Below are 24,756 nucleotides of genomic sequence, written 5' to 3' on the forward strand. Positions count from 1 at the left end.
CAAGATTGCGCTCTATTACACTATGGCCCAGTAGGGCTTGGCTTGGTGTTGTTGTAAGTGGGCGGCTAATTAACATGGGCACTCGAGTCTATCAACTCGTTAGTTTGTCATTACTAGCAGCTGTCATTTGCCTGAGCTGGCGATCATTTCAAAGGATCTGGGGTGGAAAATATCTCAAATGGAGACAGACCATTTGTTAATTAATGAGCAGAAGAAACAAGTCGCACCACAAAACCATGTGGTATCGTCTTATTTTACCTTTTCCGCTCCAAGGTTGCATCTGCTATTTATTTATCCTCGATAGCTGTTTCAACACAAAACCCTATATCCATGCCTTTCAAACATCTTGTTCCTGTCACAAAACGCTCAAACCATCAAGCAACCTCCATCCGTATCAGGTCCCGTTGCCCCCCAGTCCATCCATATTAGGCATGGTGTTTTTTTTTTGTTGTCCGCGGATTGGTGGTGATTGAAGCAAACCACGATGGGCATTTTAAATTAAAAAATATCAGAAGAATTAGGGGGCCCCTGTCCTTGTTACCCCCAGGAACAGAACCACTACAGGGCCAGACTGCTTCTGCATGATGCTCCGTCTTTCACCAGCCTATCACGACCATGAAACCCGTCCCCATTTACCAGGGAAGGAAGGGTCGAGTTTTTGACGGTTCCATTGCTGCTGCTTCCCGAGAGACGAGAGAGACAGAGCCCTTCCTTCCTTGGGCTTGGTGTGACCCAGTCTCTCACGGCCTCTACTGCCTATAGTAGTACTTACAAGAGTGTGCCCCCATCTCGACGACTTCATCTTTTTGATCTTCCCTCACACACCTCTTCGTTCGTCCTTGTTGTCGTCGCTGCTGTCCTAGAGAATCGCCCTTTTATCGATACTCGTTCCGTTCTTTAACAACAACAGTCGTTTATACTCTGACCCTAGTTTCTCTAGTATTCACTCACTCGCTTACCGCTCAACGCAAAACCGTCTTCTCCACCATCATCCTTATACCCTGTTTGTGGCTTTCCTCCCTGTCTGCCAGATCGGACTCGTATAAGCCAACCAAGCTCAACTTCAACTTCGCGTTCAAATTCCGGCCTCTTTGCTCGTCTGGCAAGATGCTTTTCCGAACCATTGCTTCTGTCGCTCTCCTGGCTTGCGCCAGCAACGTTGCTGCCGAGCCCCAGCCTTACAAGCTGGTCAAGGCACCCGTTGAGGGTCTCAGCCTCGCTCGCCGTTCTACTCCCGGATACCAGCCTGATCAGTCAGTCTGTGGTGGCGGCGGTAACACTTGCGCTGATGCTTGTGGTGCTGGTTACGAGTCTTGCCCTTCTGAGGATGAATCTACCCACTGTTTCAACCCTACTGTTAAGCAGTCTTGCTGCTTTGACGGCACTGGAAGTACGTACACCCAGACTCATTCATCGATGAGTCTGTTTCAAAGAGTAAACTGAAACTAACTATCTCACTAGACTCTTGCGACGCGGGTTACTACTGCTCTCATGACACCAAGGCCCAGACCTGGTGTTGCCCTGAATCTATGGATCTTGCTCAGTGTGCCAAGGCGTACGGCGTTAAGGACGGCCTCAAGACTGAGAAGCTCATGACCTCCACCGCTGCTCCCACCGTTGCTACTACCACTGCTGCTCCCACCACCACCTCTGCCCTAGAGACCACCTCGACAACTGTCTACATCACCAGCACCTCTCTTGCCAGCACCGAGCCTGCAACCACCACCAAGTCTGTTGTCGCTAAGACCACAACCAAGGCTGCTAAGACCACCGTTGTCGCCCCTAGCTCTGGCTACAGCACGGCTTGGAGTGGTTCCAACAGCACCATCGCCACTGCCGCGCCTACTCAGCCGTCTGAATCCGCTCCTGGCTCTGCTGAGCCTTCCACCATTAGCAGTGGTGCTTCCCTCACCGGCGTGAGCGCCATGCTCCTCGCTGCTGCTGGCTTCTTCGCCCTTCTCTAAGTCACACACTTCCCCGTGGAAACACTGGTTTTCGCGAGATACTACCCAAAATGACGCTCATGCGCCGTCGCGAATAATGACTCAATGATGAAGAAAGCAACGAAAGGCTTTATGCGTGGAACACGCCAAGTAAGAGGTGGATTGAAAACAAAACACGTGGTGCAATGTCGAGCTGCATTAATCTTCTGATGAAATACCCCTTTTTCGATATCCCCCATTCTGTTTACGTCTTCAACCGGAGTTGATCGGCTTGGTGTTTTTGGTTGGCTAGAAAAAGAGCATGAGGAGGACGAGTTGAAACGAAATGAGAAACGCTCAGCGCCTGGAACATACATTCTTACGATCGGTATACGGCTTTCGCATACCTTGTTACACCTAAAACTTATTTACCATTCGTCACGTTGCGAGAGCTTAGTCTCCGCCTCGTATACTTGACATTAATAATTGCCCTGGTAGACAATTTTACTCGACATTGCACACAAATTAACCAAGACATTCTATACAATGATGAGAAGCAGTGACGCCCATGTGTGAAATCGTTGTAACAAATGTGAGCCATCGAGAATAGCAAGCATATAAGTCTTGTAAATCCACTCTTCTCAAGGCGCCATACGCCAATGAGCTGCAACGAACTTGATAGAAACTGGACAGTGGTATTACTGTGCTGTGTAGGGAGCTGGATGGGTTGTTAGTGAGCTAGCATGATTCAACAGTAGCTCATATCCATGCCCTATATGTTGTATTGACCTACGCATATCACATCTGTAGACCTGTCTCCATAGACCATCAGTAAGATACTCTGATGCCTTGTGTAATGACATTTGAGGCGCAAGTCCAAGGTCAAGTCAAATTGGGACTACAGGCAACGAACTTGAACATTTTCCTACAAAGCTCAAGTCCTGCGACACCGCAATGTCATGGGTTGAGGAGTATTACGTGATAATGCACCACCAAGTTTGGGAATCACCGTCAGCTGTGAGTGATGTCACATGTCACCGGGAGCGAAATCCCATGACATGTTGTCCACCAAGGAACACATAAGGCCGTAGTCCTGGTACGACAAGAGTACTGCTGTGGAAGTCTGGACGGCATCAATGGCGCAAAACGAAAGGGTATGATTTATCTCGACAGCTAAATACGATGCGTGTTATAGGCAGCGTAAAAGGAAACCACGAAAGGGCTTCTCCCATCTGATCTGACTCCAACATTGTATGGTTTCATGTGCGTTTAGATATTCCTGCTCCTGAGTTGTTCTGTCGCGGAGGCTTGTCTATTCGAAGTGGTGATTTGGACACTTAATTACCAACGGCCTCGGGAACCTTGTTGGCATCGTAGCCGCATTTCTCCTTGAGCTCTTCAACTAGCTCAACGTACTTGACCTGAGCGGCATCGGGGGTGAGCTTCTCCTCCTCGGCGGCCTTCTTCCAAGCGTTGTACTTGGCCTTGCCCTGAAAGCGGTGTTAGTTCGTCGCAGGCCAGGAATATAGGCTTCTAACTTGCCTTGAGATCGAACATGCCAGGGGCGGTAGCAGCGGAGAAGTCCTCACCGTTGGCGACCTTGTAGAGTCCTGAAAACGTTAGCAGAGAGGTCGAAGACATGGGTCAGAGAGATTCTACCGTAGAGCCTGAGAAGATCGTCGGTGTTGGGCTTAGAGGTGAGCTTCTTGGAGTCCTCGACGGCCTTCTGGAAAGATTCAGACATGATGGGCAAAGGGGTGAGAATGTTGTTGAAGTTATTGGAGAAATCAAGTTTGGAGAAGAGAGTAAGAAAGAGAAGAGCTGTTGGGGTGTTTGTTGAGGAACTTAACTTGGCTTCTCCCGTCGTGCGGGTTATAGCGGGGTCATGGGATTCGATGGAGGGGCTTAGGGGCCAAGTTGCGCTGAGTGACGTCGTGATCTGCCATTGGTGACTTTGGGGGACCTTCTCTACCTTCCTTAAGTGAGATAAGAAGGGGATCTGCCGAGGGAAGGAAGGAGCTGGATAGGTAGTAGGTAATTGCGACTGAATGGCGAAGAGAGGCACGTGGGGAACAGGGGCTATAATTCTTGAAGACCTGATATTGGATATCATTTTTATGATACAACGAAATAGTATCGGTCGACAATGCTTTGTTGAAACTACCTACCTACCTACTACCTATGCATCAAAGTCGGATGCACAAGGAAGCTTCGACAGCTCCCCACCTCGGGCCCTGAGACGGAGCAAGAGCCCAGCATGAGCTGAACAGAGTAGATAGCCCATACGAATACGCCAGCTGAAGCTACAATAGCCTCATATCAGATATTGCAGTATCCGACGAGCCTAAAACATAGGCCGTCCCGGAACATCTTTTCGTTACATAGCCTTGAGCTCGTCATAGACGAGCTTAGTATTGCTCCAAGACCATCGGGAGCGGAACAATCATGCTCGCTCGGCTTTAAACTTTCACAGCTCACATGTCTCTCCGATGTTATCTACACGTTACATGAGCTACTCAATTTTGATAAAGAGTGCCACAACCCTCCCAGAAATAACCATCAAGCCCACTTCACATCAATTGATTAATCATGACAAAAACCGTCGTCGTATTAGGCGGCAGCTTAGGCGGTATGGCCGTCACCCATCAACTGCTCAAGTACACGCGACCTCGTGAACAAGATCTCAAAGTTATCCTGGTCTCAAAGGTACTCACTCAACAGATTCTGTTCCCTTTACGCCATCGACACTGACAACCTTACAGAGCAGCCACTTTTACTGGAACTTAGCTTCTGTTCGCGCCGTTGTCCCTGGCGTTATAAATGATGATGAGATTTTTGCGCCCATCAAGCCAGGCCTGGATCAGTATCCCGCCGGCAGCGTTGAGTTCATTGTCGGCACTGCTTCTGGCGTTGATCACACTGCCCGTACCGTAACAGTCGATACGGATGCTGGTGCTGACCAGAAGACCGTGCTCAAATATGATCACCTTGTTATTGCTACCGGCGCCGAAACCGTTGACCCCTCACTCCCCTGGAAAGCATCCAGCTCGCACGAGGAGCTCGTGGAGAGCCTACACAGTACTGCTGAAAAGGTTGAAAAAGCTACGCATATTGTTGTCGCCGGTGCCGGAGCTACAGGCGTTGAACTCGCGGGCGAGATTCAATATGCTTATCCCTCGACTACCGTTCTACTCATCTCAGCTGAGGACAAGGTCGTCGCTGGCGACCAGATAGCTGGTAGTGTTGAGTCTGAGCTGAAGCGCCTTGGTGTTGAGATCCGTGCTGGTGTACGATCCGAGGACACTACGGAATTACCGGATGGCAAGACGTTGGTGAAGCTGTCCAACGGGGAGGAATTGGTGACAGATTTATTCCTCGCGACGATGGGACTGAAGCCAAATTCTGGGTTCCTGCCAAAGGAGTGGCTTACCAAGCAGGGCTACATTGACGTGGACGATGAGATGCGCGTCAAGAATGCAGAGGACGTATGGGCAGTTGGAGACGTCGTATCCAAGCCTCGCGCCGCATTCTTGATCACAGAGGCTCAGGCTGCCGGTGTCTTCAAGAACATTGACCTCGTACTGAAAGGCAAGGAACCACAGCCTGTGAGCGGTCCTCGCATAGATGCTTTTCTTTGCGCCACAGGTCGAAGTCGCGGAGCTGGACGCCTAGGCAAAGTCCCGGTGCCGTCGCTTGCCGTATGGGCCGTCAAGGGTCGTACATTAGGTCTCGAACGTACCAAGAAGTACGTCAACGGAAGTATGTGGTGATTGAGAATGCGTGTAGTGCAGTGCCTGATATCTTATTCAAGAAAGCGCCATGATATTCCTACAAAGAAAAAGCAACATACCCACACCCATAATCTAATTAATTCGCCTATCCTATCCTCTCTTCTCATCTTCAATCTCCCGCCTGATCTGCTCAAGAACTTGCTCTCGTGTTCTCAAGTGATTCTCTAGACCCTCAACCTGCTCCCGCACTGTCTGAAGATCTTCCTGTATGCTCTTGAGACTCCCCCCAGCCGCGCTCTTACCAGTTCCCTCTTCCAATTCCCTGAGTTCTCGTCGCTTGTATTCGAGCAATTGGTCGAGTTCCTTCTTAACAAGTGCAGGCTTAGAATCGCGTTTGCCGCCCTTCCGGCGCTCCGCGATCTCCTCCACCTTCTTTATCTTATCCTCGAGGTCCTGGAGTTTGCGCTTCAGTCGAACCTCTTCCCAGTCCTCCGTCTTTTCCGTCGAAAAATCCGTGCCCGAGCTCTTGAAGCCACTTCGACCCAGGCGCGTTAGGTATTGATCGCCGAATTTAGCTTTGCGGCCGGTACTCGTGGTATCGTCAGCCTTGGTGGCCCATCGCGAGTTAGCGCCTGTTCGCTGGTTGTCGACTTGATAATCAATCTGGTTGCGCTCAAAGCTTGATCGAAGCGAGGCCGGAACGGTACGGGGGATTCGGAAGCCCTCATGTCGGTAGTTGAGGATATGTAGGAATGCGAGACAAGCATCCTTGTTGATGGTCGATTGCGCCGAGGGGTTGATCAGATTCCAGGCGGATCGGACATCGGTATCGGGAACATCAAGGGACTCGTAAAGATCACTAAGCGCATGGACTATGATCGTTAGCTTTATGTCCCAGAATCTCGGGTTACCATAGACATACAATCCACCTCGCCGCGCATATCTCGGTTCTCCTGGTAGATCTGCTCGTATTTGGCCTTGTCCGCAGGCTTCATGTACCACTCGAATCCGTCTTTGAGTCCCAGGTCTTCCGAGTCGTCCTCGACCTGCTCGAACTGTACTGATTTTCCTGTGATAGCTTGTCCAGCCTGCACGAGATGAGCCTTGGACTCAGGGACAAGCCAGTCGGGCAATGTTGTCGGCACATCCGCGTATTCCTGAAATTCGTAAGCAACAAAGCCAAAGAACCACTCAGCGACCGTGCCATACCCCGTTGAGAATATCAAAGATGATGCGCATGGCAACGCAGAACTCCTCGAAATCAAGGTTTCCATCATTATCCACATCCGCAAGATCCCATACTCGTTCTAGTTGATCATCTCGGAGGCCACTGTTCTTTAGAACAGGAGCAGCTTGTTCACCTGTAAGGAACTTGCCGCCTCCTGTTCGGGTAGAGAAGATATTCCAGTACGTCTCAATTTCCTGCGCCTCGATCTTGGGAGCCATGATCACGTACGTCTGGGGGCTATGGGCAGCCGCGTGGAGTTATTGTTCGAAGTCGAGTTAAAAACAAAAGAGCGCTCTAATTAAACCGGATTAGAAAAGGATAGAGGCAATCGTTTTGGCGGCGACCGCAGAGGATGTCGAATTAGCGGAAAGGCAAAGATGGAGGTTGTATGGTCAGTGTAGAGTGAGCTGCAGGTTGAATGACGAAGCCAGCTCTCCAGCCACGCTTGGATAGGCCTGCATTTCCCCTGATGCATCTGCGGCCCCCGCTTAGCCAATATCCAAATTAGCGCATAATCTTACTGGTGAGAGAGTTTGTTGATCAGTGAGAGAGGCAGCAGAGGATAGAGCATGCAAGTCATTGGCATCACTTATTCAGTTTACTCTTATTTTAGCAAAACTTGACGATATATCAATCTTGACAGTACGATGCTATACTACAACATGCATCTGAGCCACGCGTGAGTTTGTGGAACAGCATACTGTCACCACTCTCTCTAAGCCCAGCCTTGTCATAGAGGTTAGAGTTTGCTAAGGGGATGTGCTGTACAACTTACTACTGATTGTCAATATTGCATTTCATCATGAACTTGCGTCTTTTAGTAAGAGGAGGATATTTTACATGTTAGTTCATAATTGAGTCCTTGAACCCATCATCTGGTAGGCATACGCTAAAACAAGAAGAGGTTCACCGAGAGTGACTGGCCAACAGCCACAGCCCAGGCTTTTAGTGGTTGAGCCCCACTGCCAAATAGAGAAGGGACCTGGAGAGAACCCCCATAAACTCGGCTCTCAATGGCTGATTCACAAGGTTGTGGGCCTGCAGTAGCGGGTAGAGGGGTACGGGTGCCACACCCGATAACTTTTTGGAGGGGCAAATAGTAAAGAAGGCGCGAAACAAATGACCCTTTAAATTAATCCTTTCTTCAGACCGCTTGACCCTGTTCCTCATATATGTATACTCGCTGTCTGTTTGTCTGTGGCGTGCCCTGAACTTGAAAAGCATCACGAACTGTTTCTTCTCCATAACTCAGACTCTACTGCTGTTTGAATCACCATGTCTACAACAACAACTATCACTACAACCCAGCCTATCACGGCCGAATCTATGCTCCGTCTCTTCCCGGACATCGACACCAGCTCAGAGCCTCTCTCCGGCCATGATGAAGAGCAAATCCGTCTTATGGATGAGGTCTGCATTGTCCTCGACGAGAATGACAAGCCAATTGGTACCGCCAGCAAGAAGATCTGTATGGGGAACTGCACCACTATCCAATGCCCCCTACTAACTTGGACTACAAGGCCATCTCATGACCAACATCGATAAGGGCCTCCTTCACCGCGCATTTTCCGTCTTCCTCTTCAACGACAAGAACGAGCTCCTTCTCCAGCAGCGCGCATCCGAAAAGATCACCTTCCCCGACATGTGGACCAACACTTGCTGCTCCCATCCCCTCCACATCCCTACCGAGACTGGTGCTACCCTTGAAGACTCTATCGCCGGTGTCAAGCGAGCTGCTCAGCGCAAGCTTGAGCACGAGCTGGGTATCAAGAAGGAGCAGGTTCCCTTTGAGGACTTCCATTTCCTCACCCGAATCCACTACAAGGCCCCCAGCGACGGCAAGTGGGGTGAGCACGAGAGTATGTACATCCAATATTGCATGATAGTGTATCTAACAACCGGCGCAGTTGACTACATCCTCTTCATCAAGGCCAACGTCGATCTCGACATCAACAAGAACGAGGTCAGAGATACACAATACGTCACTCCCGAGACGCTCAAGCAACAATTCGATGACCCCAGCCTGGTTTTCACACCTTGGTTCAAGCTCATTTGCAACTCTATGCTCTTCGAGTGGTGGCAGAACCTCGACTCCGGCTTGAATAAGTACATGAACGAACAGGAGATTCGACGCATGTAATGCTATATGGATGACGAGTCAAGGAGAGAAAATGCCCAAAGCGAAAAGAGAAGCAGTGTAAGTGCCAGACCCAGACTTGGCATACGGTGCACGGGGGTTTTTGCAGTCAATCAATCCGCTTAGATATCCGTTGTTAGATCTTGCTGCGTTAATGTTTACGAGCAACTGATACACATTCAATTTGAGATCATTTCACTACTAAACTGACCTATCAAGATGGAGGATTTCATGACCAACCCCGCCAATTGGAGTCTCAAACTCATTCAGCACGGCCGGGCCGTTGAGCATGGTTATCTTGAACCGAACTTCCATATACGAGCCAATGGTTCGGGATCATGATGCTTCGGTTCTCCGCATGATCCGGCATGACATTCCGGTGGTGAGTCTTATCAAGTGACACCGTACTGATAAAAGAGATTAGTGAGTCCTGGCGCCGTCGCAAGCCGTGGCCATCCACCAACAAACAACATGCATGATGCTCTTTGACAACACCTACTACGACCCTTTCAGATTGGGCTCCTGTGACTGCATCCAACGGGAACACCGGGGCCAATGACGGTTTTCCTTGGCTTCTCAAACCAAGGGCTTTCGATCTCCTCCACACTCAGCTGCCGGTGGCTTGAGCCTTGACTTGGCTATGTCACTGCACCTGACATTGAATCCTTGCACGGAACCCGACTTCTGTGCTTCAGTATTCCACTGTATTCATCGAATTGAGTCCAATCTGGTCTCTAACTGCACAATTGATTGGAGTATCTCGGGACCCAGACTTGACAATCTGCTTTGCCCGTGCAACGACAGCGTCACCCCCACGGTGTCGCGGCTGATCATGTGGTCTACGATCGTCGTCCTGTCAGCAAACACTGTGCTACCTTATCCTATCTCGCCTCGATTCCAGACTCGCTATTCACTGTCTCAGGATGGATCCCGAAGCTAGTACCCCACGATAATAGCTGTCATGCATCATCTGGCCAATGGCATCTTGGTGTTCCACCTAGAGGCGCTCCGTATCTATGCTGCCCGTCTCGAGGCCCACACGGCGTCTAACCAAGACTCGCCCTACTTAAATCCCCCGAACATTTCCTATCTCTCAGCTCCTCTTTGTTCCTCACCTGTCTACTCAGTCGCTCATCTCTCTTCCACAGACACTTACTTTGCTGAAGCTTTCAATCTTGACCAGACAACAGCCGCTGGCCACTAACAGGACCCTCAGTCAGGATATCTTGCTAAGCCCTCTCCTAGAGGAGGCTGCTTTGAAGAATAGCCAACTCGACGTCTTGCTATTGCTGCTACCACGTGCTGCTTGCTGCACTCAATTTCTTTGCACTGTTGACGGTCGTTGACTGCTGTACTGAAACTTCTGAACACTCCCGCTTAACAAACCTTCTATCCATTCTCGTGAACTCTCGAAAGGCTTGGACGCTTCGTCGACGCACTTCGTCCGATACATCCCCCTTCTACTAAGCCGTGATCGCGAGCCTGGCCCGCTCAAGTACCACCTTGATGTCGGTTGAAGTTCGCACCAGCCTTAATTGTCTCCGCCATCCCTCGAGGTTTACGTCCGTTTGCAGAACTCAACTGTCACGAGTTCATACGGGCGATAATTGTCAGAATATACAATGTGAGTCTAGGTGCTTGGGCCACGAACTTATCATGCTTAATACGCAATGGCGCCCCTTTCATGACCAGGAAGGGGCCCTTAGGTACAGCGAATAATTCCAGTACCGGTTAGACTGCCATCATGGAGATCAGCAAGAGTAGTAAAACTGGTATCCATGGCTCTGGGGCATTAGCCAAGTGGCGGCGACGCTCCCTTATACCATCTACCTGGGAAACCTCTGTTCGTTTCGTCAATGTGAACGAGTCTGCGGCAGCTGGTAGTGCGCTGGCCCAGGCCTTTGCAACTGATGCCATGAGTCAGTATGTACTCGACGGTGACGACATGGCAGATTATTCGGATGAACAAAAGTGGAAGCTTCATGTTGACTATATGACCTATATGGTTGCAGCGCACTGCTACAAAGGGATGGTGACAACCATCGGGTCGGACTATGATGCTGTAGCTCTATGGTACGTGAACCACGACTATGACCGCAATTTGATCTTAACAGCCTCTCAGGCTTGCTCCGGGTCAGCAGATGGACGACTGGTGGACTAGTCTTCGCAGTGGTATGTGGAAGCTATACTATCAACTGTCAGCTGAAGGACGGAGACGATACTACGATGAGATGATCCCTGTTCTGGACCGGACCAAGGAAGAGGTCATGGGCGAAAGGAACCAGGATTGCTATTATCTCGCCTACATCGGTACCAAGCCTAATGCCCAAGGCAGAGGTTATGCCGGGAAACTGATCCGCGATATGGTTGCCAAGGTACTCCAGTTGATGAGCACTTGTTCCATCTTCCACCGCAGGAGAAAACTAACAAGAGCCAGGCCGATGCCGAACAGCGTCCCATGTATCTCGAGTCCAGCACTGAACATAACAACGGCTACTACGCCAAGTTCGGTTTCGAGGTCAACCGTGACGTAGTCTTTGAGGGAGGCCCTGAGCCCATCACGATGTGGATCATGGTTCGCGAGCCTCAGAAAACTCGCCCCGCTTGTAGCTCTGTTATCGTTTCTGCCGTCAGCAGCGCAGTCAAGTTCTAGGGAGACGAGCCTCTGATCCTTCCAAATGTCGACACAGGGTCAGAGGCTGAAGTCGAAGAGGTTGAGGATATCCAGAACGTCACCCATGAGCAACAAGATTGGGAGAAATGTGCTGTGATGTGAGTTCTGGTTGCGCGAGAATCTGCGTTGGTCTACACCGAGTTCGTTGACTCTCGTCATTCTTTTGGACATTGGTATGTTTTGATGATATGAAGCAGTTATGCTTCTGGCTTTTTGTGTTGCCAACACATGTCGACAGTCTCTACCGCAATAGCTGTCTATCTCTTCTGTTCTTACAGTGCGCCAACTAGCTCGAGTCATTCATTAGAGAGAAATAACCCATATAAGATTGTCATTCCTTCATAAGCTGGTCCCTCCCGCCTAACCGTAAACACCGTGCACCTAGCTTTTGTAGTTTGTATTCCGTATAAATTGCCCTCCTCGGAGCCCATCCCTCATAAACTCAATTCTGATGTTAGTATTCGAGGATTGCCCATGTCTCGTCGTCAACTGTTGTGTAGATTAGACCCTGGCCAAGCAATTCGTCAGCAGCGGTGAGAGCATCCCGCACTGACATGCCAGTAGAGTTGGTGATGACGTTGAGATGGACACCTTCATTGCCACCAGGTGTATCGTTCATAAAGTTGAACATCTTCTTGGCAAGCCCACTGCAGCCAGCGAGCTTAGTAGGCGCCTGGCCAGCATTGCCGCCTCCATTGTCATTGTAGCCACCACCATCGACGAACATGCTATCTCCGTCTCCATTGGCACCACCTTGACCACCGAGAGGGCCCTTGGTAAAATAGAGATGAACATATGCAGCTTCGAGCATGTGATAGTTGACCTCGTTGAAGTCCGCCACAGGCCTAATAACATGAGCTCCGACGTGTCGCTTGTTGTTGAAGGATTTGAGACGACCCCAGATACGAACGTGAGACTCCACCTCGAAACCGGGATCAGCATCGTCCTGCTTGTCGACATCGATCCACTTCTTGACCTCAATCATACCGGTTCCGTCGTCGATGTTGAGGGTGATATTTGTAGGTTGAGGCTGAATCTTGCGAATTTGTCCGACGAATGTGATCTGTGTCACGGGGGAACCGTCGATTTTGAAGTCTGCGCCAGCGTATGCCTCTTCGGCGTCGAGAATCTGCTTGATTGTGACAGGGCGCAAGGACTCATCCTGGTATGACTAGTAGATATGAGAAAGAGTGGTAACTATCAGTTGTAGAGAGTGCGATGTACCTTGCCGCCGGCGCCGCCTTGACTGCCCTGTTGTGAACCACCAGCGAAGAAGCCGCCAGAATCGTCACCCCCTTGGGCGCCATAGCTTGTTTTTGTGAATCCGGAGTAAGCAGCTTTGAAGAAGAGTCAGAATTGCAATTCTTGACAAGAACCGGGTGTCTTATAGTGTACTTACACATGATTGTGGTTGTGTGATGTTTGAGTTGGGCTAGGCAGAGCTCACGGTCAGGACGTGAAGATCAAGAGACGCGTTAAAACGCGCCTGGGTTTAATGGGCTCCATGATGCCCCGCCTTCACTGTGTGGGGCATTGGCGTTACCTTAGTCATCGATGAGAGCTTCTGTGTTATGGGGATAGAAGGCACGTGCTTGGGAAGTATATACCTACCTTAGTACCTAGGTACTAACTTAGTACTAACTAATCCATGAACTGAACGGAAGCAGCATATGCTTTGTTCCATGATAGCACAAAGAAGGAGTTGATACGGAGTATCCCCTTGTTGATTCGATTGCTGTCTCTATCAGCCCAAGGCATCCTTGGACTTCTCCCAATACGGTAGGCGATCACGTATCTGCCGACTTTTCTTCATCGCTAGCGAGTCTAAGTAGACACGCGGTAATGACCTAGATGGAAATATATGGCATCGCTTAGAGTATGCTACAGCTTTCCGAAGCTTCTCCGCTGGCTTTTCCTGTGTTGGCATCACATCATTTGATATATAAAAATGATCACCATGACTAGCCCATGGGTAGGTAGCTCTGAACCTCGGCAGGAAATGTGGAACTACCGCCAATGAATCCCGGCTTCGGCGTTGGCCCCGTGTTTCTCCAGGTTTCCTTCCTTCCAAGGTACTTGCCGCAATCACACCCTACGTCGTTCGGCCATCGGCCACTGTATCCATCCGTAGTTGCTTCTGACATCAACAACTTTCTCCTCTTATTGCTTCCATCACGAAACCAACCTCGATCCTTTCTGTCCCCTTCTTTGGTTCATAGCCTTTTGCATAGCGTTTGCTTCATCTCGTTCTGAACTTGTATAATCACCAGTGGCATCATGGCAAAGCCACAGACCGCGAATCTGCCCCTGATACCACTCGCGCGAGGCACCATCCTTCTCCCGGGCCTCGTCCAGCGAATCCCAGTATCTTCGAACCGTCCCGACATCCCTGCTTTGCTCGCCCACGTTTACGAGCAAGCTGCTGCAAAGGGCCCTGATACACGTATCGACAGTATTCCCATCGCCTGCGTTCCAATTTCGTCCCCTCTTATCAGTGGCAACGGCCAGCGACTCATTGGCGATGCGGAAGATATAGACCCCGCTGAGATCGAGAACGTCCTTCCCGGCTCTGCTAAGAAGACTGACCTGTTCACATTTGGTGTTGCTGCCAAGATCATTGGCATTGATGGAAGAGGAACGGGCGAATTTGCGCTTCGCGTCGAAGGCACAACCCGTGTTCGAATTGACTCCTTCATCCGCGAGCGCCCCTATTTTGAAGCCAAGGTGACATATTTCCATGAAGACTGTAGGCTATTCCATGTAACCGCTTGCCCATCACCTGTAGTTGACTGTTGTTCCAGGCAATGCTACCGATAAACAGACGCAAGACCTGTTTGCTCTCCTAAAAACCCGTTCTCGAGAACTGGTCACGATCCTCAGGATTTCCTCCTTACTTCCTCGAACCCGCGATGGCCCGGTTCTTTCGCCAGTCCTTACAAGGCGACTTGAAATGTTGATCATGAGGAAAGAGCTCAACGAGGCTGGCCTTCTCGCCGACTTTATGGCTAATTTGGTTGAGAGCACACACGAGGAGAAGCTCGAGGTCCTCGCAGCTCTAGATGTCAAAGTGCGCTTGACTAAGGTCATTGAGTTATTGGAGCGTCAGGTTGGCGGTATCAAGAACAATTTCAAGATCACGACCTTCACCACTATGCCCGTCCAGATCTTGGATCGATTGAACGAAACCAACCAAAATCGCAAGCCAGGTTCGCTACCTCAAATTCCCGGTATGGCATTTGTTCCGCCCAATGGACAGATGCCAGGTGGACATGACCAAAGCGATGACCAGGAGGCCAATGAGCTTGACGAGCTCAAGCGCAAACTATCCAACGCTAAACTTCCCGCTGATGCTGCCAGGACAGTCGATAGGGAGATGAGACGACTTCAGAAGATGCAGCCCATGAACCAAGAATATCAAGTGACACGCAATTGGCTCGAAACGCTGGCCGAAATCCCCTGGACAATTACCACGGATGACCGCCTGGGCCCTGATACTCTAAACCGGGCGAGGAAGCAGCTTGACGATGACCACTATGGACTAGATAATGTCAAGAAGAGGCTCATCGAATATCTAGCTGTCCTTAGACTTAAACAATCGATCAATGATGAGGTGGAAGAGAAGATTAAGAAGGCACAAGAGGAATTGGGACAAGCTGCGACTTCCAACGAAAAAGACAAGGGAACAGCCGAGGAACACTCAGAGATTGAGGGAAGCGCAAAGCCCGAGATGGCTAAGCTTGACATCCTCAAGTCTCAGCGTATGGTGGACAAGTCTCCTATCATGCTTCTCGCTGGTCCCCCTGGCGTAGGAAAGACCAGTCTTGCGCGATCGGTGGCTACGGCTCTTGGCCGCAAGTTTCATCGTATCTCGCTTGGGGGTGTGAGAGACGAGGCCGAGATCCGGGGACATCGAAGGACCTATGTCGCGGCAATGCCAGGTCTCATTGTGCAGGGTCTCAGGAAGGTCGGCGTCGCCAACCCTGTTTTCCTGCTTGATGAGATTGACAAGATCGGGCAAGCCAGCATTCATGGCGATCCCTCAGCTGCTATGTTGGAAGTCCTAGACCCGGAACAGAACTACAACTTTCAGGATCACTATGTTGGCATGCCGATTGACCTCTCCAAGATCCTCTTCATTGCTACAGCCAACAGCCTGGACACTATCCCCGCCCCTCTGCTTGACCGAATGGAGACTATCTATATCCCTGGCTACACCACGCTCGAGAAGCGACACATCGCTATGCAGCACCTGGTCCCTAAGCAGATCAGGGTCAACGGACTAGCCGAGTCTCAGGTTGCATTCAACCAGGAAGTTGTTTCCAAAATCATCGAGTGTTACACTCGAGAATCTGGGGTTCGCAATCTAGAGCGTGAAATTGGCTCTGTTTGCCGTGCTAAAGCTGTCGAGTATGCCGAAGCCAAGGATGGGGGTCACATAGATGATTACCGATCCGACCTCAGTGTGGAGGACATCGAGAACATCCTAGGCATTGAGAAGTTTGAAGAAGAGATTGCTGAGAAGACGAGCCGCCCTGGTATCGTGACGGGCTTGGTTGCTTATAGTTCCGGTGGCAACGGCAGCATCCTCTTCATCGAGGTTGCTGATATGCCAGGCAATGGGAGGGTTCAGCTTACCGGCAAACTCGGCGATGTGCTGAAGGAAAGTGTTGAGGTTGCCTTGACCTGGGTCAAGGCACATGCTTTCGAGCTGGGTCTCACTCCAGAGCCCACTACGGATATCATGAAAGAGCGCAGCATCCACGTGCACTGTCCATCGGGCGCTATTCCCAAGGACGGTCCCAGCAGTGGAATTGGCCAGGCGATCGCACTCATCTCCTTGTTCTCGGGGAAGCCGGTGCCACCAACCATGGCAATGACGGTATGTCATTGACTCGCTGTGGACTTGGGATGACTCAGTATGCTAACATTATTGTGTGAAACAGGGCGAAATTTCTCTCCGGGGCAGAGTTACAGCCGTCGGAGGTATCAAGGAGAAACTCATCGGCGCCCTCCGAGCTGGCGTCAAGACTGTGTTACTTCCGGCCCAGAACCGCAAGGATGTCAAAGATCTTCCGCAGGAGGTCAAGGATGGACTGGAGATCCTTCACGTCAGGTAAGCTACCCCTTACTTAAAGCATCCTCTTTGTAGCACTCTCAACCCTGCTGCCTATATACCCCGACGACAGGATTATGGTTTCACTGACACATGTCTTGGATAGCCATATCTGGGAGGCGATTCGTCTTGTCTGGCCAGACTCGCATTGGGCAGAGGACACCAACTACCGAGGTATCGAGAGTCGACTCTAATGCTATGGACAAGTTGTGCCAGCGATGCTATCGCCCGTGAATAATGTCTCGCCGGTATACATCAGCCTTCTCTACATCTTTAAAACGATCTATGGCGACTTAATCGACCGTATCGCAAGTCTGCCCTTCGCCACGGGTGTGGCCTATCCAGCCTCACCGAGATGGCCCAAACCAGCCCTCTTTGCGACGCATCTATCCGGTTCACCAAACGGCGCTTCGTCTCACAAAACCTCCCTCTCCTGTGATTCCACGTTCTCCTTATTGGCGATTCTAGCCGTCGCGCCCTTGCGCACACATACTTGCTTCCCTTCGAGACAGCTGGAAGGGCCTGACTGTGGCGCCCACTGAAGTTGCATGCCTTGCCCCATAGCGAGCGACAATGCATCATGCACCTTCTTCTCATATAAAATCAAAGCTTGTACCAGACTGGAACTGTAAACGTAACGCCACAGGGAGCCAAGCGAGTCTGTGGATTTTGTCGTGCTACACCAAACCAGACTCGGTCAGGGGGCGTTGAATGCAGCACCCGATTTGAGATATGTCTTATGGCTGATCTGTTGCTATCTTCCGAAAGTCGTTGTGGACGATACTTGCACATGAGACATCAGTACGCCTTCGGCAGGCGATTCCCGAGCTAGAGTGTCGATTCCAACGAGCAGAACTTTGTCATTTATGATCGGCGAAAGGAGTCCTGAAATCGGCGTTCCTTGTCTCGGTTTACTTCCTCATCTAGCATCTCTCAACCCAGATTCCATGCCTACCTACACTTAGTACAGTAGATCCAGATATCTTTAGCGTGTCAAAATCTTCTCAATTCATCCCTCGCTGTACTGGTTTCACATGTCTCAACACAAGTTGCCTTGTCAAGAATCTCCAACAAACCCAAATCTTTGTAACAATACCCAAGACGTACTTCGTGACATAATAGAGATTTCATAACCCCAAGGTCAACAAGATCTCAGTCCAATTGATGGCCATTGGTCTCAGAGAGACAAGGCGGTAAGTAGCTTAAAGCTCGGCTCCGAATGTGAAGCATTCGCCTAATTAAAATGTATGCAGACATCGCTGTGTAGCTGCCTCATCGCTCATCGTGGCAACTTTGGCACATGGCTGCCCTAGCTGCCCAAGCCCTCGGTGACTGAAGGGAGGGAGAGACATCTAGAGAAGCAAGCCCTGACGCCACATTCTCGAATTGACAGCAAGCTGAAGGGAGTCTGGTGGTCCAAAGTCATAGGCACAGGATCAACAGCTTGACACTAGGTAAAAGTGAGCTGAAGCTGGCGCCTCGTTATTGTAAGCCCTGCTCCACTGTTGGCCAGGCAGCCGGTCGTGGAAACCAATGCCGGCTGAATCTATCCGCATATTGCTATTCCGTGCTTGTTAAGCCATGCCCTTCAACTTCAAGCATCAAGCATTCTTTCATTTTCCAGCTTACAGGGTTAATCGTCTCAATCACAGTCCTGTTCTCGATCTATGATGCACAATGTGTCGTGGCCTCGGGGTCCGCGAACAGGAGTGGGCGAAATTGCTTTTTCCACGTCGTTAGGAGATTCGATAGCGGCACGACGCCCCTCACTTGGGTGGCGCCGTAGATGTTCCAACGAGGCGGTACACGATAGCCAGGTCACCTAAGTTCTCATCAACGATCAGATCATACCTAATCAACAAGCAATCTAAAACGCAGGTTCGAATGCAAGACAGATGCATATACTTTCAGCTACCAGCATGGTCCCCCCTTTTTTGGTTCCTAAATGTCTTTGATGAGCAAGAGCTGCGAAACGGCCTATATCGGAGTAGGAAGCAATAAGACGGTATTCATTTTCATCTCGCAGCACATACCCTCAGATTGATTAAGATGCATGAGTTCCCCGCTACAAATCAGGTACCGGCAATACTCTCTGAGACAATAAGCCACCTCAACACTTCAGCACGCGGTAGTGGGCCTGTACGAAAAATCGAATTCGCGTGGCCATCTTTGCGAGTTCTGAGATCATCCGAAAGCTCAGTAGATGGAGACGGTACCGCAAAGTGTTGTACGAGATGCTCCACATCGAGAGTCTTACAATGGCCTGCTATCAACCACCGCCTCATTGTTGTCTTGGTTATGTCTGCCACAGTGATAGTCATTGCCGATGTGAGCAGATGAGAAACCATGGAGGCAGTTACCCGCGTGTAATGGGTTGGCACAACCTACAAGCACACGGCCGCGTCCCAGGCCTTCGGGCTCGTGGTCATTAGGGCCCCCGTGTTGTACAATACATGTCTCGGGAATCCTCCCTCTGTGATTCAGTATGCATCGCCAGACATCGATGGCAAGTGGCCTAGCATGTTACAGAACCGTTGGCTGGGCAAGGTCAGCATCCCCTATTTTGGCACTATGTGCAGTTGCATTTCTTGAGTGTCCTAAGGCATGCATCCTTTGGAAGGGCATGTCCCACGAATTTGCGAATCTGCATCAAGTCATGTCGAATTTCCACTCAAAAGAAGGTACCGTTCCCGAGATGTATAGGAGTATTCACGCCTGGTTGGCCACATTAGGGGTGAGTATGAGACGCTGATAAAAGTTGAGGTCTCGTGAGATGCCCGAGACAGACTGGAGATCCTGTCGATCCCAGAGGAAGCTGAGCACCTTGAATCCTGCCATGTCTTACTGCTAGTTAGTATCTTGCCATCGCTCAGTGGATATTGGATACCATCATCCATGCTGTGATATGCCTCCTCATGGGTCATCCTCTCCACTGCTCTCAAGCTATCGATTCTACAGGGTGTCAAACAACATGGGCTGGCATCTGGCTGGCGCAATAGTGCTGTCTGTGCAAGGTGACGTACGGTATTGGCGACCTGGCGGGCTAGCAGAAATGAGATAATGCCGGCCTAGTCTGAATATGAAGCTTGATCCCCAGGGTTCCTAATAACCCATGACATCGTGTTGTCATATCATGTTCTTCGAGGCCTCAAGCAACAGGCCAGCCGCAGAAACCTACGCAAAACTAGCGCTGCCTCTATCAGAGCACGACGGCACCAGCCGTCGTGGTCAAGGCTGACAACGGGCCGAAAGCTCTGTTCAAGAAGAGTCCCAGCTTGAGCAAGCAATGTTGAACCTGATAAACATTACATCGTGAGCGAGAATATCGACCCTGACAAAGATCATTCTGAGCCTGTCGGGTATGCTTTCCTCATGCTAATCGTCTCCTAAGAAGACCAGATCCCTGGTTGACAGGGTCTGGTGGGATGAATGGCAACCCTGGATGGATCGTACAGTAGCTGGCAGCCAGCCTGCTGGAACTTCATCCTCATAGCGGACTCGGCTCGGCTCTGCCCAAAGTGTCAAAGGGCCGTGCCAGAGAGAGGGGCCCGCTCAGGCTGCCAGGCACATATGTAATCGAATCTTGGTTGAGGGTTTCAAACATTAGTGAGATGAAATTGTAGACAAATCCAAGAAATGGAATGGCGCATGACACTGATGGTGTTTACAGTTCAGTCATTAGCTACCATTTTGCGGGGATGGGGCACCAATAGAACGCAGGTGTGTGAGAAAAGCCACAACAGCTCTGGTTGAGCTGCAGTGTCTTGGATCCATGGGCAAAACAGACTGTGGTCGCGACTCTTGGAGTCGTACGATGGACGACATCAAGTTGGCTATAGCCACAATAGCGCTCCCACGAGCTGCATGAAAAGTTACTTTTTTTTGTGCCGTATTGAAGGCGTTGGGGATAGACTTTGATGGTTGTCAAGCCCGTGATTCAGGCCCATAAGTAGCAGGTCAATGGTTTGGCATGCTGCGGCCGGCCCAAGAGGGTAATTCGATGGCAAGCGACATCTCCCTGGTCCTGCAATCGATACTGTAAAAGTCTGCCCTTCGTGTGTGGTCAATGTTGTAACTACTGCCTTGTCCTGTAACTACCTACTACACTGTGATTAGGGCCGCTGAGGTTGGTTTGCATGCTCATGTGGAGAGGCGGACGGGGGTCCACTGCCATGTGTCCATCCCCTACCCGAAGTGTCCACGAGCTTCCTTCCCAAGAGGCGCATATCGTTGCAGGGGCTTACCTTGCCTTATCCTGGCAGATACCCTAAAGTCGGGAGAGCCAGCATGAGGACTGTGCCATCGCTGTCAAATCCCCATGTATGCTTTTGGCTGAACGCCACACCGAAGTAGTCTGGACGGGATGCAGTTGGCTGGTTGCGACCTCCAGGATGTCGGAAAATTCTCAGAGTCAAGTTGAAAATGTTGGGGATGAGCAGGCACGGCATTGGAGGCCCTTGGTAGCGCCATTGGCAACCTAGAAGAAGATGATGGCCGACGTCTGGTCTCGTGCTAAATCTCCGCTTTACGGCATTCTGAGATAAAAGACCCTAGTGGTAGCAGCCCGTACGAGCGATGATACTGTCCGATACATGATCTGCAGTGTCATCATCGCAAGCAAGGATCAGGCTGGCGGTAGCTGGTGCTTGTCCATTACTGGCGGTTGCTAATTTCCGCACGTTGCTGAACCTGACCGTTGGCTTGGTAGGTCAACTGATAGGGTGCGGACGTATCTTGAAGGAACCAACGAGAGGTCAGGCTCATGGCTCTTTGGTGATTGAGTTCTGGGTTAGGGTTCCCTGCTTCTGGCTGAGTGATGCAAGGCGTGCGCGTTTTCATATTTCCCCGCCTGATCAGGCAAGCGGACGGGCGGGCTGACTGATTGATTGATTATCTGCAAGGTCGTAAGCCGTTTTTCTTTGGCACTGCCGATCCGATCAGACGCTAATAAGCTGTCCATATGGCTGGTTCTCAGATTCCAATCCTATGGTATCACGCAACCTTAACATTGGTAAAGGATGTAGATGGTATGATCAATCTGGAGAGAAATTCCGATGGCGCTGGGAGTGAGAGAGAGAGAGAGAAAAGTCCCGAGCTGGTAGTCACAATATGGATAGCGGCGATGGCCTAGACCCCCACCTACCTCGTATTTGATATCCATTGTATTGGATGTATTCCATGGCTCCTCCCGTCTGCTCCTTCTCGGACAAGCTAAGGTACCTACCTACTCGGTACCTTGCCTACCTAGGAAAGAACCAAGAGAGCACTTGGCAATCCACGGGAGCAAGAAAACTTGTGGTATTAACCTACCGTACCAAAATTGACTGATCTAATGGAAGGCACGGGAAAGATATACTAAACTTACCTGACTCTCTGTACGGCTTAGAAAAGAAGTCCTACTTTTTCTTTTCAATGTCTGTTAGCTCATGAAGTAAAGTGGTAAGCTATAGCAGGTCAACATTGTGATGTTATCTGTCTCGAGTTTCAGCTCTATCTGATATTTACATCCATCCCTGTCTATAGTATCATTTTCGCTATTGTCCACCAGCGATATGCTTCGCAATTTACGTGATTTCACCCTTCATGTGGATCTGTATAGTTCACCACTAGTTGGGATTGTGTTCGTTCAATTGCAGATCGATATATTCCCGAACGCCTCATGCCTTTCCAGAGTTCTTATTTGTCCTTTGAGGTGTGTTGCTCTGATGAGATCGTCAGATCTCATGTTGTGTACCCAGCATATTTACACACACATCTCGCATCCGGCGCCTCTTTCGATGTGCAGGTTGTCACACCGAGACTCGAGGAGAATTTGTCTCTAGCAAATGCAGTGTAGGGTAGCATCGCGAGCTGCACACGCAGAGAAGCGAACACAATCCCTGTTAATGAACGTACATAATAGCTCAGGCTATCTATCATCCAATGACGGGGTGCCCGTCTTGCCGTCCTTCTGCGGTGGAGCTGTCCTTTGATCGAAATGCCCTCATCCCTCGCAACTTTGCTGATTCTTTGGCGGTGGACTTCTAACTCATTGGGCAGCACCAAAGACATGGCTTGGCAGGTTAAGTGCCCATGCTCAATGGCAGCTGAACCGTATTTCTTTGGACGCTCCAGACCTTTTCATTTTGCCACGATAGGAGCATTTCTTTAGCAGGTGTCTTACATCGGTGTGCCACACACGCCTAGCATGTCCGACAACATCCGCGTCATGAAACTCCCAAAGTCGAAGGATAGAAGCATAGCTTGCATTGCATTACCTTGCCCTGTCTTGCCCTGCCCTGCCCTGCATCGCATCGCATCGCATTGCATTGCGCCCCTTCTTCCGCCTCCGTCCCAATGGTCACACCCTGACTTGCTTTTCCTGTCTGAGATTCACACGGGAAGCATCGCTAGTCAGATGTGATAACCTTTGCGTCGGTAAGGGGCGTCGCAACTTGAAGGGATGAACGGCGCGCTATGTTCTGTACCGAGAACGTGGATTCGAGGCAATGGTCTCCCTTTCCAGTGTGCTATAACCTTTCGTATCCAATCAACGCCTTTAAACTAGAAGCCAAATCGAGTCAGAAGAAACGGTGCTGCTGCATGCCAACGTCACAGCCAGCACAATTGCCCGATAGTTTGACCAACGCTTCGCTAGCTTATTAACAGCGTCCGTCGCCGCCGCCGATATCCACACCGAACCATCCTGCCGGTAGTGCCACATTTTTTTTTATACGAATAACCTTCCCGGAGATTTCTTTCAGGAACAGAGCCGAAGTATCGAGTCTGCCCGCCTTGGCAATTGGGCAATGGATTTCGCTGAGTTAATGAATCAAGTCAACAGCGAGATACGGTGATTCAGAAGGGGGACGAGTCTGGGTCGGAAAATCCAACGGGGATGGGCTCTGCCTCCCATCGGCCAACTCTTACCCATTGCTAAGGCTGTTGTTGTGTGGGTGAGACACTGAAGAAGACCGGCAGTGTTGACTTTACTGCTTCAGCCCCTTTGCAGTTGAGACCTGCGGTGAGGACGTGACTCGTCCCATCGAGCCTGCTAGACATGGTCTAGCAGCCTCCCATGTCTCAATAGTGTGAGGGCTAGACTCCAGCATACTGACTAAGAGGCCCTTACCTCCTTGGCTAGGTACTCTTTAAAGGCTTGGCCGACATACCACACCACCATGCTTGTCAGGTCCGACGTGGGGTTAACAGCTGAACAGGGGGCTGCCAGTAGTGTTGACCGTTATTCACTCTGTCGGCGCGACTGGAGAAATAAGGAATAAAAACGAGAAACAACCTAGACGTGAGCTTGAAAGCTCCCAAATATAGACATAGCGCCTACCATCATCCCTAGACACGCACGCCAATGGATCTTCCAGGGGAAAATTGATGGCGGTGGGCTCTGGAGGAAGTACTTGACCGCTTGGTATGACGATCGTGGCTTGAACCTTGTCCACCAACACTTCGTCATTGCCTAACGGTTCTGAATATTGTAAGAATGGACTTCTGAATGCATACATACGCACCGTGAAGCCATATCCCAGCATTTGGTTCGTGGCTTATCAAAAGTTGCTGCCAGGGGTGCCTCAAGAAATGTGTCCCCTCGCAGGTTTACTACGACGGCACAACTGCTGGTGTCTAACGATTAACAAGACATTACCAACTTGTTCTGGACCACATGGTACTTCTCCGGTAAGTTGCATGAATGGACAGACGATCACCACAAACTGTGCTTTTTCTTTTTCCTCTACCTTCGGAGTATATGTGGCATCAGCTGTGTTTGCCACAAGAGTCAAGCCAGATATGATCAAAGTAGTGGCTCCCAGGCGATGCCAGAGTTTTGAAGGAGCTCCCTGCGGCCCTGCTGCATGCAGTCGAGAAGAAGAGAAGAGGGGCTTAGTCTTAGGTAGGTATCTATCCCCGCCTCGGGAGCAATTCTAGGCCTTGTATAATAGATCACACGAGTTTATTA

The 24,756-nt window shown here is 50.3% G+C and overlaps 8 protein-coding genes across 8 annotated transcripts; 5 read left to right on the plus strand and 3 right to left on the minus strand.

Annotated features, from left to right (window-relative positions):
- Positions 1-1,107: 1,107 nt before the first annotated feature.
- FMAN_02604 (uncharacterized protein) lies at positions 1,108-1,964 on the plus strand (the record flags this gene model as incomplete). Its single annotated transcript, XM_041820187.1, has 2 exons — positions 1,108-1,390; positions 1,462-1,964. The coding sequence occupies 2 exons, from the start codon at positions 1,108-1,110 to the stop codon at positions 1,962-1,964; spliced, it is 786 nt and encodes a 261-aa protein (XP_041686092.1).
- A 1,295-nt stretch (positions 1,965-3,259) lies between these two features.
- FMAN_02605 (putative acyl-coenzyme A-binding protein (diazepam binding inhibitor)) lies at positions 3,260-3,666 on the minus strand (the record flags this gene model as incomplete). Its single annotated transcript, XM_041820188.1, has 3 exons — positions 3,260-3,412; positions 3,465-3,532; positions 3,582-3,666. 3 exons carry the CDS (start codon positions 3,664-3,666, stop codon positions 3,260-3,262), a joined length of 306 nt encoding a protein of 101 aa, XP_041686093.1.
- Positions 3,667-4,511: 845 nt separating this feature from the next.
- On the plus strand, positions 4,512-5,692 carry FMAN_02606 (uncharacterized protein; the record flags this gene model as incomplete). The annotated part of the gene is made up of 2 exons (XM_041820189.1): positions 4,512-4,628; positions 4,685-5,692. 2 exons carry the CDS (start codon positions 4,512-4,514, stop codon positions 5,690-5,692), a joined length of 1,125 nt encoding a protein of 374 aa, XP_041686094.1.
- A 111-nt stretch (positions 5,693-5,803) lies between these two features.
- Positions 5,804-7,099, minus strand: FMAN_02607 (putative SAGA protein; the record flags this gene model as incomplete). Its single annotated transcript, XM_041820191.1, has 3 exons — positions 5,804-6,525; positions 6,576-6,810; positions 6,863-7,099. 3 exons carry the CDS (start codon positions 7,097-7,099, stop codon positions 5,804-5,806), a joined length of 1,194 nt encoding a protein of 397 aa, XP_041686095.1.
- A 1,057-nt stretch (positions 7,100-8,156) lies between these two features.
- On the plus strand, positions 8,157-9,021 carry FMAN_02608 (putative isopentenyl-diphosphate delta-isomerase; the record flags this gene model as incomplete). The annotated part of the gene is made up of 3 exons (XM_041820192.1): positions 8,157-8,349; positions 8,402-8,740; positions 8,789-9,021. The coding sequence occupies 3 exons, from the start codon at positions 8,157-8,159 to the stop codon at positions 9,019-9,021; spliced, it is 765 nt and encodes a 254-aa protein (XP_041686096.1).
- Positions 9,022-10,762: 1,741 nt separating this feature from the next.
- On the plus strand, positions 10,763-11,671 carry FMAN_02609 (uncharacterized protein; the record flags this gene model as incomplete). Its single annotated transcript, XM_041820193.1, has 3 exons — positions 10,763-11,091; positions 11,141-11,393; positions 11,456-11,671. The coding sequence occupies 3 exons, from the start codon at positions 10,763-10,765 to the stop codon at positions 11,669-11,671; spliced, it is 798 nt and encodes a 265-aa protein (XP_041686097.1).
- Positions 11,672-12,146: 475 nt separating this feature from the next.
- FMAN_02610 (uncharacterized protein) lies at positions 12,147-13,095 on the minus strand (the record flags this gene model as incomplete). Its single annotated transcript, XM_041820194.1, has 3 exons — positions 12,147-12,854; positions 12,917-13,029; positions 13,092-13,095. 3 exons carry the CDS (start codon positions 13,093-13,095, stop codon positions 12,147-12,149), a joined length of 825 nt encoding a protein of 274 aa, XP_041686098.1.
- Positions 13,096-13,969: 874 nt separating this feature from the next.
- FMAN_02611 (uncharacterized protein) lies at positions 13,970-16,999 on the plus strand (the record flags this gene model as incomplete). The annotated part of the gene is made up of 4 exons (XM_041820195.1): positions 13,970-14,438; positions 14,494-16,571; positions 16,636-16,805; positions 16,912-16,999. The coding sequence occupies 4 exons, from the start codon at positions 13,970-13,972 to the stop codon at positions 16,997-16,999; spliced, it is 2,805 nt and encodes a 934-aa protein (XP_041686099.1).
- Positions 17,000-24,756: the final 7,757 nt, after the last annotated feature.

The sequence above is a fragment of the Fusarium mangiferae genome (genome assembly GCF_900044065.1).
Source record: "Fusarium mangiferae strain MRC7560 genome assembly, contig: FMAN_scaffold010, whole genome shotgun sequence".
Taxonomy (NCBI): domain Eukaryota; kingdom Fungi; phylum Ascomycota; class Sordariomycetes; order Hypocreales; family Nectriaceae; genus Fusarium; species Fusarium mangiferae.